Source organism: Miniopterus schreibersii, assembly GCF_964146895.1.
Source record: "Miniopterus schreibersii genome assembly, chromosome: 16".
Classification (NCBI taxonomy): domain Eukaryota; kingdom Metazoa; phylum Chordata; class Mammalia; order Chiroptera; family Miniopteridae; genus Miniopterus; species Miniopterus schreibersii.
In genome coordinates, this window is record NC_138116.1 from 45,239,534 (window position 1) to 45,257,203 (window position 17,670).

Genomic DNA, 17,670 nt, shown 5'->3' on the forward strand with positions numbered 1-17,670 from the left:
GACTTCATTCCCGTCTTTCCATTGGGGGGGTGTGTGTCTCCAAATACAATCCGGGAGCAGCATGCCTGCCCTTGCGGGAGGGCCTGTGGATACTGCTGCACAGGCACCCGCCTGGCCTCGGAGGAGTCCATGAGGACATCTGGAGGGCCCCTGCCTTCTCCCTGGGCCTGGAGTGCACTGCATACCAAGGGCTTCTTTCCAATACTGGAAAGGTGGCCAAGCCACATGTGGACTCAGACCCTGCTCTGGGAGACCCTTCCTGGGGGTGCCTAACAGTTTTCTCTTCACCTTGGTTCCAGCTAGTTCCTGGCAACATAAAAGGCTCTCCCTGCGTGCCTGCTGCAAAGGCTTATTGACAGAGATCTGGTCAGAATTTCCTGGCCTTTGTTTAGAGCCCCTGGGATCCCCTCATCTCTCCTGACAGGGTGGGCACACTGCAGCAAGGCCTCCCTGGAAGGTCCTAGCAGAAGCTTTCTGTCACTCGTTATTTACAGGCACGGGGGAACTCTACAGCAGCCACAGTTAAGCCTCAAATGAGTAGAATCTTCAGTAAGAAAACCATAAACCAATGAACAAGTTTTCCTTTTGCTAAACGATGTTTCTCATGTTAAAAGAAAAATGCCGAAATGAGGTTTCGATTAGGCTGCACTGCCTTTGGTCCCAAGCCGCTCACGCCCTCACGCCCGCAGCAGAATAAACCTTGGCTTTCCGAGGCCCCTCGCAGAGCAGACCTGCCCCACACCAGCCTCATGGGAGCCTCTGAGCCAGAGGAGGATGAGCCTTGGGTTCCGACGGAGGCTGAGCTTAGAAATGTGAGAAGGAGCCAGAGCTGTGTGGCCCTGAGGCTGCATCAGCGTGCACCCAGCACAGGAACGGGCCCAGCACCAGTTCTTCCTGCTGCCCTTGCCCTCCTCACCTGGGAGTTAAAGGCGTCACACCTGCTAAGCCGGTGAGCACACTCCACAGTGAGGGACGGTGAACCATCCTGGCCGGCCTGTGGTGTGTCTCAGCCAGCACTCAGTCTCCCCACCTCCTTTCTGTATAGCACTACATTTAATGGCACCCAGTAAAAAGCTTTTGCTTTGTTAAAAAAAAGTACTAGTAAAGCACCCGTCATGTGTGGTCATCGTGCTCTACTGAGCTGGATCAGCTCCTGGAACACTTCAGCTCAGCTGCCTCAGCCTGTAAATACGGCTCTGCAGTGACAGGAGGCTCTGCTTGTCAGTGGCTTCTGGGTGTCAAGTCTGGCTCAACAGAGGGCAAGGAGGGTTTCCCCAGAGAACATGGAGCGCACAGAGTGTTTGACATGCATGCTGACTGGGCCCGAGCCCACCCAGGAGGCTGGCTCTGTGGGCCGACTCGCCAAGCTGGGAGGGGAGCACCCCTCTGCCAGGGGTCACTCTCTTACGAGGACATAGTGCCAGTTAGCTCCCCAGAACAGGTCAGGGGACCTTCACTTGGGTTGTGTCTGTGCTTGTGGGAGCAGCATGAATTAAATAAAGGAGGTGTGAGCAGTGCATGCAGGTAGCACCCTCTGGAGGGTGGCAGGTGGGTGGATGGTGAGAGGTGGTTTACCTACATGACAAGGGACCTGGAAGCGGGCTCGTTTCAGTTATCCCATGAGACCTGCTCAATTACGGACTGTCAGAGGAAAGAGCAAAAAATAAGACACACACAATAAATCCTGAATGCCACATGCTCATCACTCCCCACCCTCCGCCTGTCCTTCCTTTGGAGGCGCACAGGGGGCAAGGAGCGAACGCTGGGGATTTGCTATGAGGAGGCTGAGGGGAGGTACAGGCACTTTCCTCCCAGAGGCAGGCAGTGCCAGCGTTAAACTGGGGGTGTGCAAGAACAACACAGACGACAGGAGGCTGACCCAGGAGGAGACGAGGTGAGCTTTGGGGCAGAATTCACCCCGAGTCCACCTCCTAGGACTGGCCCTCCACTGTCACTGCAGAAACTGGCTCCGCTGCTGCGAAGAGCAGGCACAGAGCCTGAAGCCGCCAGCACTGGCCCAGCAGGGTAAGTGTGTGGGGCCAGGTGAGTTCTGGGACCCTGGGGACCTCTGCTGCTGCCTGTAGTGGGCTCTGACTCATGCTCCTCTTCCCAACATCTGCAAGCCCCACACACCTGGGGCTGGACCCCAGACTCACCTTGGACCTGATGTTTCTGAGTTGCCGACTGATAGAGGATCTGTCCTTTTTCAAGAAGTCGGGGTTGCTTTTAGATTTCATGATATCTGAAGGAACAAGTAGATCCATTACTGTTTTCTAAAGCCCTCTGGAACCAGACTGAAGCTTTAAAATTTTCCCAAGCTGATTGTTATTGCCACAAACAGGACATTTCCTCAAACAACTTTAAGGGAATTCAAAGTCAATAATCATAAAACACACTAGATCTTTTTCAGAACAACTGAAGGACATTTTTATGTGGGGCACTCGCTAGGCTCTCAGCACCGGTCTGACTGTAGGTGAAGCCATGCTCTGTGGGGGGCCGGGCACACCTCACTCTGGAGCCGCACATGATCTGCTGAGCAGACCAACTGTCCCCATTATTCATTTATCCCACCTTTCTTCTGAGAAGCCAGGAACAAGTCTCTCTCATAATCTACCCCACCTAGACAACAACCATTAATAGTTTTCTGTATAGTCCTTTAGACTTCTTGAAAATGATGGCTTAAACTCTGGCTGGTGCGGCTAAGTGGTTAGTGTTAGCATCCACACAGAAGGGTATCGGGTTCAATTCCTGGTCAAGGGCACATACCTGGGTTGTGCCCAGGTTCAACTGTTGGCTCCAGTGGCGTGTGTAGGAAGCAACCAATCAATGTGACTCTCTCACATCAATATTTCCCTTTTCCCTCCCTCCCTCCTCTCTCTCTTTCTTTCTTTCTTTCTTTCTTTCTTTCTTTCTTTCTTTCTTTCTTTCTTTCTTTCTTTCTTTCTTTCTTTCTTTCTTTCTTTCTTTCTTTCTTTCTCTTTCTTTCTTTCTTTCTTTCTTTCTTTCTTTCTTTCTTTCTTTCTTTCTTTCCTCTCTCTCTCTCTCTCTCTCTCTCTCTCTCTCTCTCTCTCTCTCTCTCTCTTTCTTTCTTTCTTTCTCTTTCTCTCTCTCTTCTTTCTCTTTTCTTTCTCTCTCTCTCTCTTTCTTTCCTCTCTCTCCCCATCCTTCCCTCCCTTTCATTTTCTTTAAAAAATATCAATCAATCAATCAATAAACAAACGGCTACCTAAACAAATATGCAATGGGTCATACCATATGTCCTGTGTGTGTGGATTCTTTTTTAACTCAATATATTTACTGATCTCTGTCCATGTCAAAACAAAAAAATCTACCTGATCTTTTAAAAAAAATAATTATTTTTCAATTACAGTTGATGTACAGTATTATATTAGTTTCAGGTATACAACCCAGTAGACATTTATATAGTTTATGAAGTGATCACCTCAATAAATCTAGTACTCATCTGTCAGCAGACATACTTATTACAATATTAATGACTATTCTCTGTGCTGTATGTTACATCCTTGTAACTATCCTATAACTACCAATCTGTACTTCTAAATCCCTTTCCCTTTTCATCCATCCCCCCAAAGCCCCTCCCAACTGGCAACCATCAAAATGTTCTCTGTATCTATGAGTCTGTTTCCGTTAGGCTTATTTTGTTTTTTAGATTCCACACGTAAGTGAAATCGTATGACATTTGTCTTTCTCTGTCTTATTTCATTCAGCACAATACCCTCCAGGTCCATCCACGTTGTTGGGATGGCAAAACTTCATTCTTTTTTATTTTTGTTACTCCTCACCCAAGGATATTTTTTCCATTGCTTTCACAGACAGTAGAAGTGAGGCAGAAGGGGAGAGGGGGAGAGGGGGAGAGGGGGAGAAGGGGAGGGGGGAAGAGAGGAGAGAGGAGAGAGGGGGGGGAAAGAGAGAGAAACATTCATGTGAGACACAATGACTGGTTGCCTCCCACTCTAACCCAGGTATGTGCCCTTGACTGGAAATTGAATCCACCACCCTTTGATGGGTGGGCTGACGCTCTAACCACTGAGCCACACCGGCCAAGGCAAGATTTCATTCTTTTTCATGGCTGAGTCATATTCCATTGCACACATGCACCACTTCTTCTTTATCCATTTGTCTACTGATGGGCACTGAGGTTGCTTCCGTATCTTGGCTATTGCAAATAATGCTGCAACAGACATACGGACGCATGCCTTTTGAGTTAGTGCTTTGGGTTTCTTCACATAAATACCCAGAAGTGGAACTGTTGGGTCCTTTGTCTCGTTACAGCCTTTGTTTTAAAGTCTATTTGGTCTAGTATAAGTATTGCTACCACAGCTTCCCCCCCCCTCCATTTACATGAAGTATCTTTCCCGTCCCTTTACTTTCAGTTTGCGTGTGTCTTTTGATCTGACGTGAGTCTCTTGTAGACAGGATCTGTAGGGGTCTTGTTTTGTTATCCTTCAGCCACCGTATTTCTTTTGATTGCAGCATTTAATCAATTTGCATCTAAAGTAATTGTTGACAGATTTTTATCCTTTTTCCTCTTCTTAGAGAAGACCCTGTAACATTTCTTCTAACACTGGCTCGTTGGTGAGGAACTCCTTTCGGTTTTCTTTGTTTGGGAAGCTCTTTATCTGACCCTTGACTCCAAATGATAGCTTTGCTGGGTAGAGTCACCTTGGTTGTAGTTTCATGTTTTTCATCACTTTGAATATTTCTTGCCACTCCCTTCTGGCCTGCAAGGTTTCTCTTGAGAAGTCAGCTGACAGTCTTATGGGAGCTCCCCTGTAGGTAACTAAATGCTTTTCTCTTGCTGCTTTTACGATTCTTTGTCTTTAACCTTTGGCATTTTAATTATGATGTGTCTTGCTGTGGGCCTCTTTGGGTTCCTCTTGTTTGGGACCCTCTGTATTTCCTGGACTTGTAAGTCTATTTCTTTCACCAGGTTAGGGAAGTCTGTTGTTATTTTTTCAAATAGCTTTTCAATTCCTTGCTCTCTTCTCCTTCTGGCGACTCCATGATATGGTGTAGGTATGCTGGAAGTTGTCCCAGAGGCTCCTTACACTATTCTTATATTTTTGGATTCCTTTTTATTTTTGCTGTTCCAATTGGGTATTTTTTGCTTTCTTATCTTCCAAATCGCTGACCTGATCCTCAGCTTCATCTACTCCACTGCTGATTCCCTGTAATGTATACTTCATTTCAGTTAGTGTAGCCTTCATTTCTGTCTGGTTCTTTCTTATGAATTCTATCTCCATCTTTATGTTTCCTATCTCTTTGTTGAAATTCTAAGTTCATCTACTCTTCCCCTAAATTCACTGAGCATCTCTATAACCAGTGTTTTGAATTCTGCATCTGGTAGATTGCTTGTCTCCATTTTATTAAATTCTTTTTCAGTTTTTGTTCTGTCCTTTCATTTGTGACGTGCTTCTTTGTCTCCTCATTTGAGCTGTCTCCCTGTGTTTGTTTCTGTGCATTAGGCAGAGCTGCTACATCTCCAAGTTGGTAGAGTGGCCTTATGTGGTAGGTGTCCTGTAAGGCCCAGAGGCACAGCCTTCCCAGTCACCCAAGCTGGGCAGTCCAGATGTGCCCTGTGTGGGCTGTGTGCACACTCCTGTTGTAGTTGAGCCTTGACTGATGTTGGCACGTCAATGGGAGGGATTTGCCCCCAAGCTGATGGGCTGTGAAGACTGGCTGTGACTACAGCAAAGGAGTTGCTGTGCAGGGGCCAACCCCACAGAGTAGGACTCACTCCAGCAGGGCTCTGGTGCCTAATGAGGTCTCCCCTTGAGTGTGTTGCTCATGGCGGTGGTTGGGTGGTACTCCAGGGTGGTCTGAAGATGACCACCACCTGTGCTGGTTCTGGGGCCTCCCGGGACATGCAGGCCAAGATCAAGTGTCAACTGTGCCCTGCCCAGCATGAGATATAGAGCAATCTGCAGAAAGCTGCTACTTGTGCTGGGCTTGGAAGTGCCCAGGAGAGACCAAGCTGTGAAGTCAGGCCAGCCACTGCCAGTGCCAGTGCCGGGCTTGGGGCCACTTAGGAAGAAGTACAGGGCATGCTGAGCCCAGATGTGCTGTTTGGGGTTTGTGAACCTTTGAGAGATTTTAGTAAGGTCAGTAGCAACACAGGCCGTTTCTATGGAAAAGCCACTAAAAACAGCTAAGGTCGACCAAAAAATTGGGTGAGGTGGAGTCTCAGGGAATCACCAGAGTAGGGGGAACAGCCAGGTTGATGAGACTCATATTTCGCCCACCTGCCGGCTCTGTGCGGAGAGGGCTGAGCAAAGGAGCAATGGCCTCTGCCAGCACTTCTGTCTGGGAGAAAGCTGCCCCTTCAGTTCTTGTCTCGATGCCAAGAGTTCAGTTCCTCCCCATACGTCCCTGGCGCCTTTCACGCTGCTGCCCCTGCGCTGAGCTCAGGGGGTGAGTCTGAGCAGCCTGTTCCAGCCTTTGAAGAGGAACACCTGGGACTCCAGCAGCCTCTGTGTCACTCAGCCACAATCCTCACTGGTTTCCACAGGGAAGTTACGGGGACTTCTCTTTCCAGCACTAGGGCCCTGGGCTGGGGGACCTGGTGCGGGGCTAGGGCTCCTCGCTCCTCAAGGAGGGCCTCCACAGCTGAGATATCCCTTCTGATATTTAACCGCAACACATGGGTGTGGGACCAGCACGTTCTGCATCTCCACCCCTCCTACCAGTCTCAGTGTGGCTTCTTTATATCTTTATTTACAGGACTTCTATTCAGCTCAATTTCAGGCAGTTCTGATTGATGGTTGTTCTGTAGTTTAGCTATAATTTGATGTGGTTGTGGGGAGGGGAGTACCACAATTACCTACAATGCCATCTTGACCAGAAGCTCCTCTACCTGATCTCTCTTTAAACAATCCTCTGTTTGATGAAAATAAAAGGATTGTTCAGGTGGAATCAGTTTTTTTTTCTCCTTTATCCAGTCCTAAATATCCTTGCCAGCACATTCCTATAGACTCGTTTTTTTCAGAAGTTAAACTGGCAGGTCACAGCATGTATACATTCTTCCCCTAATTCTAAGTCATCTTCTCTCACTGTCTCCTGGCTACCTGGGGATCCCCTCAGAAGTAGGCACTGTTATCATTTCTTTACTCACCCAGAGTTAACCTACAGTTTGATTTTAAATTTTGCCTCATATTACCTTACTGCCTTCCAGAAAGACTACCTTATCCTCTCAGCAGCAATGCAAATGACTTTCTCTCTACCCATCCATCAGTACTGCCACTATCACTAATCCTTGGTAGCTGAAGGGAAAAATTAAATTTCTTGGATATTAGTGAACTAGGACATCTTTTCAGTAGGAAGTGCCCTCCCCTGGCTCTTCCTCCCATGGCTTTCTGCAGACTGTATGGTAAAACCCCAGTATTAAGCAACTAGCCTCTTCCACCAAACTGTTGAGTTCCTTTGGAAAATGGAAAAACACCACCTGTCATTACTATAAAAATATACGCTGTGTGACTTCCCCTCAAAGCAATCAGCACAGTGTCTACCACCAGTGCACCTACAGGAAAACAGTTTCCCACCCAGGGCACTGGCCAGCCCCATGGACCAGAACCCCTCTGGCTGTTCTCTGCAAGGAAATGTAAGTCTAAAATCAGAAACATAAAAGTCAATTTTCTGCTTTGACTCAAGTCCCAGTAACTCTATGAACAAATCCCCCAAGTTACTGAGTCACAACCCAGAGCATGAAGAGCTCACCATATCCTGCCACGGGGGTGTTCTCGGGGGATTTTTCTCCCAGTGCTTCCGTGGCTGTTTTCAGCTGCTCTCTCAACCTGCTGATATCACAGTCGGCCTTTGCCCTCACGATGCTGAGCTCCGTGTAGATATCTTTGTACTTGTCACTAGCGTACTTCTTGTCCTTGAGGATAAAAGGACAGAGCAGATGGTGGTTACAACCAGCCTAGTCTGTCACTTCTGGGGACTGACCGGCAGTTTCCAAAGGCAGAAACTGGACACAAACTAAAACAGGCAGAGCTGAGATTCTCTCTGAACACAGTCTAGGATCCCTGGGGGCTCCTGTCAGTGCAGGCTGGTGCAGCCCTAACCCCCAAGGACCTCCCTAGAACTCCTTCCTGGAAAACCCACTCTCTGTCTCAGATTTCCTAAAGGGTCCTGGCACCTCCTCTCTGATTCCAAGAATGTCCTGGAGGTCACTGGTAGCTGACCAAACTTTCACTTTCCAGGATGACATTTCTCTTGGGTTGCACCATCCCACCAAAGTACAAAGGAGGCGGGAGAACAAGGACACGGTGGGACCAGGGGCTCCTAGTTTTCACTGTACCTGCACAAGGCTGCTTTTTAGGAGAGCTGGATTTTGAAACCACATTCCTCATAAAAATAGAATCTACTCTAGAACAGCCTAAGACACTTGATGAGCACAGGGACCTCTGCGAGTTCTGGAGACATGTGTCCCCACCCCGCCCTAAGCCCATTCTGCGGATCCATCCCTGTGGTGATGCCGTACCCGCAATGCTGTCTGTAGCTCATCCTTGAGAGAGCTGATCTCCTGTTTCAGGTACTGTATTTCCGATTCCTTGACTCGCAATAAAACCTAGAATGAGAGAGCAATTGGGGACTGACATTCAGGAGCAAAATGACTTTCAGAGTCTTGAAAGCAAAGACTGAAAGTTGAGCAGAGAACTCTCCTCCACACACTGAGGAGCAGGCACTTTTCTTCTCATTCTCACCAATATGCAACTGAAAATACCAGCAAATAACGTTAAACACTGCTAGCAGCTTAAACATTGCCTACAGAAAGAGAAGAGAACTGCTGCAATCCCTCCTAGCCCCGCGAGCACCCTCCTCCGCAGCCCAGGCGCCACTGCGATTTCCTAGGACTGAGCCATGCAGGGGTCCAGGAGGTGATCCTGTTGAAACTTTTGTTGCATGCCCTCTGCCTCTTCCATACCCTTTAGTAGATGTTTACATGATGAAACTTTAATTGAATGGGAAGGACTCTTAAGTGCTTTCATAAAAGGATGTCTTACATATAAAAATCAATCATTTTACCTTAAGAGGAATCTACCTGATCCTGAATAACAGTGTTACAGAATTTCAAGCAGCTACAGTATCCACATAGTTATTAAATGTTTCATTTTAGGTGGTCACTGTTTGTGGTTTGGTAGAGACAGAGGGAAGGAGGGTAGTTGAGTAAGGATGGGGTTAAAGGTCCCTACAGTCTTTTGAGGGGTCCCCTCTTCTGCCATGGTTCCCATGCTACCTGAAAAGCTAACTGTTTTCTTTTCCTGTCCTGGGGTGATGTGGATTTTTCCATGTATTTTCCCTCTTGCTGCCTCCAGGTCTCATCCCTGGAATGATTCTATGAGCTATGGGCCACTCCTTAGTCGTCCCCACTTGGGGCTTATGCAGTGCAGAGCTGGGTAAAGAGGGGTATGGCTCTGAGCAGTACCTCTAATTCATAGGCATCCTTGCCCTGCGTGAGAGGCGAGCCAGCAGCCTCCCCACCAGCATCCCCAGTCAGCAGTGTCCGTAACCGTGTGATCTCCGCAGCCAGGCGGTTGTTCAGCTCCTGAGGGACAGCAACAATAAAACAGGGACACTCAACAGAGATTCTTGGGGGCTACAATCACACAATACAACCAAGAGAGGTTGTTTTCTCAAGACATTAGGCAGCCATGAGCAGTGTTTGTGCACGCGACTGACCACATTTTAGATTTATCATGTGGAGGTATTAACAGCCGGCAGTTTACACCCTGTAAAAGTCATCAACGTGGGCTCTAAGTATCTTGCAGAACTGTGAATGCCGGATCCCATTATCCTTAATACCTTTTTATCAATCTAAGTAGTGTGGATCTGTTTCATGGTTTGTCTTACTTGAGTTTCTACAGGATTCGGCCCTCCTGCTCACCTTCTGTACGTTCTTTCCAACTGACAAATGGTCATCTTAGGACAGACATTGAAGTGACTGAGCAGAGCCAGTCCTGCCAGAGTGCCCCCAAATGGGGCAGCCATGGGCCTGCGCAGGACTTGAGCCTGAACCAGGCCAACACATGTCTGCTCAGTGCCTGGGGAGATGAGTGGAGCGTCATGAGGACTGTGGTCCAATTTGGTACTCCCAGAGCTTTTGTCACACTAAAACCACCTTAACCCTGTCCATTAGTTAGGATTTTAAATGCACCCAAATTTTCTGAGAAGCAGGCAAATTTTGACAATACTGTAAAAAAAAAAAAAATGTGAGCAGTGTATGGTCTTGACTGGAAGACATTTAAACATGGTCCTAGCCTTGGGGATGGGAGACCCGGACAGGGTGCAATGACCCTCCCAGGCCCTGCCCAGCAATGACAAAGAAGAAATTCAGAGGCACTCAGGAAGAGAAACTGAGACATCTCAGAGTCCAAATATAAACAGCTGGTTCATGTGGCAGGATGACCACAGCTCCACCATCTGCAGTGAGTTTCTGTCAACACACTGGGAGATGTCAGACCTCAGAGAGGTGTCTGCAGAGAGGCAGAGCCACTCTGAAGTGGAGGCGTGGCTCCCAGCTCGAGCATGGAGACTCACCTGGCTGTGGGCTCACCTGATTATGGGCATTGAGCTCCTGGTTTTCACGCTGGCACTGCCGTAGGGCCTGCCGTTCGGCCTCCAGCGCCTGGGCCAGGTGGGCATTCTCCAGGCACTTCTGTGAGTACTGCTCCGAGAGTACCTCCAGTTCCCGCTGCACTGACTGCAGCTCCTCCCTGAGGAGAGGGCACCGCTCACTCCTCTGCCCTCCACCCAGGGCCAGGCCTCTAAAAGGTTATGTGTCCCCACTGTGAGGCTTGAGGGGCGATGAGACAACAGAAAACACTGCTGGCAACAGAGAGCAGGCACTACACATTTTGTCGTCTCAAAAAGTTTGTACCCAGCTCAGTAAGAGAAAACTTAAAAAGTACTTCAGGTTTATAGAAATCTATTCTGTGTCCTTCTCTGGTCCTCTTTCAAACAGCTTAACAGTCCCACAGACAAAGCTTCTCTTGGGAAGGTAGGAGAGAATTCATTTCTTGTACCAAAGCAAATGCCCTGTTCCCGAGAGAAGTCAGGTCTGCAATGTTTTGAGCACTAACTTCTGAGGCAGTCCGTGCCTGATCACCCAGTGCCGGTCATTCGCCCATGAAAATCCAAGCCTTTCACCATTATTCTCTGTCCCCTGGACTCCTTGAGAAGAGCTCCATCTCCCACTGGTGGCGCCAAGGACGAGGAGCCTCTGGGCAAGCTGTCCAGGCCCTGTGGACCCGCACCCCTAAAGCTGAGAAGACTGTGACTGCAGTCCACAGGATTCCATCCACTCAGCCCTGGCTCTGACTTCCCTGAACAGGAGCCCCAAAAGAGGCAGGGGCCCCAATTCTTTCACATCGCAAAGACCCTGGTAAAGGCGAGCTCAGCAGGGCTCTCGCAGTGATCAATTCAAGGGCTCCAAGTGGTGTTAGCTCTACAGAGGGAAAAAATCTGAGTAGTTACGCTGACATATGCCCTACTCTCTCGGGCTTATGCAAAGGGAATCGGCACACATGCTTTTTTAAAGTATCAGGAATGTGGCCACCTCCACCTTGCAGTCACGAAGCATCAGGAGCCACGCCCTAGACCAGACGTCTTCCTCGCAAGCTGCAGAGGCAGACCAGCTGATGGAGAGAACCAACCCGGGTGGCCTGAGGGCAGACGTCGCTGCAGCGGTTGGCTGAACACGCCCCTCCCACACTTCGGTCTTCAGGTCCTAGTGGTTGGGTTCTACTCTTGTTTTCTCAGTAACAGGAAGCCCACTGGGGCCAAAGGAGCCAGTGGCTTGCTGACCCTCGATGGCACTCAGCCCCTCTGGAAACAATGCTCTGAGCTTTCCTTAGTGCCCAGGGGCCTCCACCAATGCCGCCCTCAGTACCAGTATCTATGCAGCTCCTACAGAAACACAGGAAAGGCACCGCTTCCCACCTGAAGGGCCATCTATGCTCCAGACCCTCCCAAGGGCAGGAAGCTGACTTACAGATACTGCCGCCGCAGGGCCTCGATGTCCGAGTTGATGCTACTGATCTGGGACCGCTGGCTCTTTTCCAGCTCGCGCTCCATCTCCTCTCGGTGGGCATTCTTCATGGCTTCGATAGCTACGGGCAAGGACACAGCATCACACCAAGAGGCCAGACAGACAGGTGTGAAGGCTCCCCATAGTTAATGCTTAATCCATCGGCAGTCAGGCTGGCCTCTCCCAAACCCATTATCTGGAGTGGATGCCGGTGCATTTGTTCTTCTGACGTTATATGAACACCAAACTGATTAAATATCAACGTTAAGTTCAAGGATGAGTTTATAACACAAGCAAGCTTCCAGGTTAGTATCTTTTTCTTCCCGGGTACTAGAGTAATAAACCACCATAAAGTACCATTACATAAAAGGAGGGCAACGAAAAACCCACGGCACTGTGCTTTCTCAGAAAGCACATCAGCTCTGTGACAAAGCTTTTTCACCAGGGAAAAGCTAAGGATCTCTGTACTCTGATAGTACAGGCAACTCCAGGCAGAGGCCTTATGCTGACTGGTATCTATCAGAGGGAAATGCCAATGGGACTGACTGATGAGGCTGGAACACCCTCTCACATGTAACTGGTGTGTTGGTCATGGAGAGCTGGAGTGCTGACTCTAGGCTTGCAAGCACTGAAAGAGCTCCCCAAACCAGCCTTTTAGGCAGAGAATTATTTTCTTGGGGGATCCAAGAAAATACTCTCACATCTTCCCTGGTCCAAACTGGTATTACAATTAAATTATAGAACAATCAAACTGAATAACTGGCTGAAGATTAGCTGAAGAGAAGTCTTATAACCAAGGATTTACAGAAGCCACACTGAGACTCACAGGAAGGGCAGAGATGCAAAAAGGGCCAGCCCGCACCTATGTGCAGCTGTTGAGAATTGGAGGGATATCTCAGCTGCAAAGGTTCCCTTTGAAGAGTGTGTCTCAACCCCATGCTGGGCTCCCCTGTCCAGAGCACCAGAGCCAGCAAGAGGAGCCTACATAAAATCTGGCTGTGAAAATCAGTGGGGATTCTGTCTGCCAGGGAAAGCAGTCCATTAGAAACCCAAGGTTTCTCTCAAGGGCCAGTGCACAAAATCTCACTCATGGCCACTCACCCTGGGCTCCAGCAGAGGGAGGCCAGATCAGAGTGAATTGGAGTCCTGCGAGGACAGACTGGGTTGTGTGGCTCCAGGGGAGCTAAAGGAACAACCGCTAGGGTCCCTGTACTGAATCCCTCTCCCACACAGCTCACATACACCATCTTTCATGTGTTGAGCACTCCCCTCCATACTGCATCAGCCTGGGGGAATGCACTAGCCCCACCCTCCTGACTCCCTGTCCCCTGCCCTACAGAGCTCATGCCTGCAGAGGAGTCAGCTGGCTTGGCCAGCCTGGGCCTTCAGTGTAGAATCTCTTGGAAGACTCTCCAGAAGATCTGAAGAGACTCAGAGACAGACTACATTGTGTGGCTCAAGGGTGAAAGCTATTTTTCCCTCACGTGTCTGACCAGTGCTACCTACCCCATGCAGTGTCTACCCTGCATACAGTCAAAGCTTGATCTGTGTGGGCCTGATGACTTGCACCAAAAAGTTCCACAGGTGGTGACTAGCCTTGGTGTATTCTGAGACTTTTTTGGATAGGCTGGCCCCAGCACTGGTGCTGATTTTCAATCTCTATCAGTCTGGTGAACACCACTCACCCTTCCTGCTGACTCCCTGAGAACCCACCTCTTGCAACTCGCATACTATCAGAGGCTTTTTCAGTGACTGAGCCTAATAGGTAGGCTGAAGGCAGAGGCAGATCTTGGGTGCTTTGGGTGTTTTGCTGACTTGCCTCCAGGTTCTGTGCTGGTGATCAGCTTGGCCTCACCCACGCACACTCAGGCCTAGCAGAAGAACCACAAACAGGGGATCGATTTGTAGTTCCAAAGGAGCAGCCCAGGCTGGTCACAGGCAGGGCATGACATCGAATTGCACCGCTCCCTCCCAAGAGGTTCTAGAACCAACATATTCAGTGTCGTAATTCAGACCACATCAGAGCAGGAACCAAGCAGCAAAACCAAGGGGAGATTTTGGAAAACAAGAAACTCTGCTGGGGCAAATACTGCTTTGTGGGGTCAGCGCCTACACAGCAGCTTGCACACTAAGGTTGGGGTTGATCCTCATAGTCAGCCAGCCCAAGGGTCAACCCCACTCATGGACCAGCAAACAGCAATCAAGATTCAACTACAAGAGAAAGGTTCACATAACCCATAAAAGTGACATTTCTGGAGCACCCAGCTCAGGTGACCAGGGCTACTTGCACCAGTGAGCCCCACAAGACACCTACTACGTAAGGCCACCATGCCAACTGCAAGACATAGCAGATTTACTGAACAGACACAAATAAGACCAGCCAAAAGGGAGACAAAGAAATAAGACCCAATAAAATAACAGGAGAAATCTCCAGGGGAAAAAAACTAAAATGAAATGGAGCTAACCAATCAACCAGATGCAGAGTTCAAAACAATGGTTATAAGGATGCTCAAAGAACCTAGGGGAAGAGTAGATGAACTCAGTAAGAACTTAAAGAGATAGCAAACATAAAAAAAAAGAAACAGAAATCATAAAAATGAACGAGGCAGAAATAAAGAATATAATTATCTTTTTTTTTTAAATCTTCATCAAGGATATTTTTTCCATTGCTTTTCAGAGAGGGGGGCGGGGGAAGAAACATCGATTTGAGAGAGACACATCAATCGGTTGCCTCTGGCACATGCCCCAACTGGGGCTGGAGCCTGCACCAGAAGTACGTGCCCTTGGCTGGAATCGAACCCAGGACCCTTCAGTCCGTAGCCAACGCTCTATCCAGTGAACCAAACCAAACTGGCCAGGGCGAGAATATAATGTCTAAAATGAAGAATACACTAGAAAGAATCAACCACAGGTTAGATAAAGCAGAAAACTGAATCAGCAATTTAAAAACAAAGAACTGAATGGGAGAAGATATTTGCCAATGACATATCTCATAGGGGGTTAACATCCAAAATTTTACAAAGAACACAGACAGCTCAACACTCAAAACCAAACAATCCAATTACAAAATGGGCAGAGGACCTAAATAGACACTTCTCCAAAGAGGACATACAGATGACCAATAGACATGAAAACATGCTCAACGTCACCAATCACCAGAGATGCGCAAATTAAAACCACAATGAGATATCACCTCACATCTGCCAGAATGGTTGCCATCAATAAATCAACAAACAACAAGTGCTGGCGAGGGTGTGAAGAAAGGGGAACCCTTGCGTCTTGGTGGTGGGAATGCAGACTGGTGCAGCTACTATGAAAAACAGTATGGAGGGTCCTCAAAAAATTAAAAATGGAACTTTCTTATAACCTAGTAATTCTACTTCTGGGCATATATCCGAAGAAACCCAAAGCACTAATTCAAAAGAATATATGCACCCCTATGCTCATTTGTTGCAGCATTATTTACAAAAGCCAAGATACAGAAGCAACCCAAGTGCCCATCAATAGACAAGTAGATAAAAAAGCTGTGGTACATTTACACAATGGGATATTAGTCATAAAAAAGAATGAAATCTTACTATTTCATTAGCATGGGTAGACCTAGAGAGTATTATGTTAAGTGAAATCTAAAGGGCAATATAAATGAACACACAAAACAAAAACAGGCTCATAGACACAGAGAACAGACTGATGGTTGCCAGAGGGGAGAAGACTTGGGGGACTGGGTGAAAGGTGATAGGATTGAAAAGTTCTAACTGGTAATTACAAAACAGTCATGGGGATGAACGTTACAGCATAGGGAATATAGTTAATAATATTGTAATTACTATGTATAGTGCCAGGTGGGTACTGGAAATACTGGGGGGGGGGGCGGGGGGGACACACGACACAACACTTTGTAAAGTATATGACTGTCTAACCACTATGCTGTATAGCTGAAACTAATATTGAATGTAAACTGTGATTGAAAAGTAAAATCTCCTTGGATAATGAAGCATAAATGTTAACCAAAACACAGCACAAAGACCAGTCATTACTGTGAGCTGTACATTCAGCTCAGGAAAAGTCTTCCACTTGTCCTGCCCCCTGGGTTAACCCAGTCACCACGACCAGCTCCCACCTGAGATGGTGGCTGCAGTCTCCTCAGCCAGGAGGCGGTCTTTTTCCTCTCGCAGTTTCTCCAGTTCCCGCTGGTGCTGCCTCTGGAGATCTTCAATCTTCTTCTGGTGAGTTTCTTCCATTGCTGCAAATCCTCGTTCGCATGTAGCCTGCAAGATGCAAAAGGGACTTGATCAATTTTTTCCTTTACCTCTCTGTTGGGTGTCCTGTTTAACAAGCCAGCAGCCCTGCCTGTTTTCAGGCTCCCTGGTCTAGAGAAACACACTCAAGGCGAGCACTGAGCCAGTGGGGTCACCTGACAGCTGTCTGGAGACTCTCACTGACATTACTGGGCATTTTATGCTATCTGAGCACTTAGAATAGGGTGTTTACATCTATAAATTGTCTCAATTCTATGATTGTTCTGAGTCCTGTGTGAAAAGTTGGTATTATGAGTGGAAAGAGGTTGCAGTGGAATCTAAGACAGTCAGTCCTGGAACTTGATTGAATGTCTGCCAGGTAGGACTGACAAGAGGGAGGGAGAAGAGAGTGAATTTGCAGGGGCTGGCTGTGTCTGATGTGAGTTTACACACTGAGTAGCATTCAGTGCCAGTCACAAACCAGGCATTTCACAAAGAAGTCATAGTCATGACTCTCTGAGCTGGAGGGCTCTGAGGGGCCTGGCCTTGCCACTAACTAGCTAGCCACCCTCACCTGGTTGTTTAACCTCTCCAGTCTTCCCTTCCAGCCTGTGTCTTCCTTCTCCTTTGTCTTCTGAAGAACTACAGAGGGGGCAGTAATTAGTTAGTGACTCCACTAACTATACTGGGATACATAACAGAAAAGCTGCTCTCCAAGCTTGTCTATGCCTTGTTACAACCTGGGTTCATTTATTACATGGACATACATGAGTGCAGGGGAAGGACATAGGTGTGCCCTAAGAAGGGATCAAAGCATCCCACACAGCTATACTGGGAAGTCCAGGCCTGGCTTATCAGCTGCTCTTATCAACAGGGCAGATGAGTGTACCACACAGATGCAAGGAGGCATGAGCAGCTGTTTTGTCACACTTTCTGTCTAAATCCTTTGCAAAAATCTGTTTCTGAATAAGTATCAGGCCTTTCAGTGATTTTTAAAACTGAAAAAATGTGGCCATGTTACATTCCAAATGCTAGTGAGGGCCCCCCCCGCCAGCCCTATACTATTTGATCAATCTTCTTGCACAAGGACTCAAGAAAAAATACACCAAGAAATCAAATCACCATGCCCAGGGGTCTGAGCCCTCACAGTAATTGTAGGGACTTCCTGAGGTCCTCAATTCAGTATTTTCAAACTCATGGTCTTAGTCTGGACTTAACTGCAATGGATTTCCTGCACCAGGCATATGGTCTTAACTGTGTTCATCATTAACTGGGCATTACTTCTCCCAGAGGCTCCATCTGAAAGCCTCTCCTTTCACCACCCTCACATCACAGAACAGCTGGAGGAATCCAATGCTGTGGTTCTCAGACCCTCGCCTGCTT

General features: G+C 48.0%; 1 protein-coding gene across 13 annotated transcripts in view; it reads right to left on the reverse strand.

Annotated features, from left to right (window-relative positions):
* The window catches only part of MPRIP (myosin phosphatase Rho interacting protein), a 151,196-nt gene that overhangs the window by 8,653 nt on the left and 124,873 nt on the right, over window positions 1-17,670 (reverse strand). For 11 of the 13 annotated variants that reach the window (XM_081162355.1, XM_081162351.1, XM_081162346.1 and 8 more), the window contains 7 exons: window positions 16,170-16,317; window positions 12,014-12,131; window positions 10,577-10,736; window positions 9,449-9,568; window positions 8,504-8,590; window positions 7,735-7,897; window positions 2,157-2,242 (listed from right to left, as the gene is read on the reverse strand). In XM_081162355.1, the coding sequence (XP_081018481.1) occupies window positions 2,157-2,242; window positions 7,735-7,897; window positions 8,504-8,590; window positions 9,449-9,568; window positions 10,577-10,736; window positions 12,014-12,131; window positions 16,170-16,317 (882 nt within the window). Of the gene's footprint in view, window positions 1-1,579; window positions 1,642-2,156; window positions 2,243-7,734; window positions 7,898-8,503; window positions 8,591-9,448; window positions 9,569-10,576; window positions 10,737-12,013; window positions 12,132-16,169; window positions 16,318-17,670 lie in introns of all 13 variants that reach the window. The other 2 variants (XM_081162348.1, XM_081162350.1) reach the window with 1 other exon arrangement.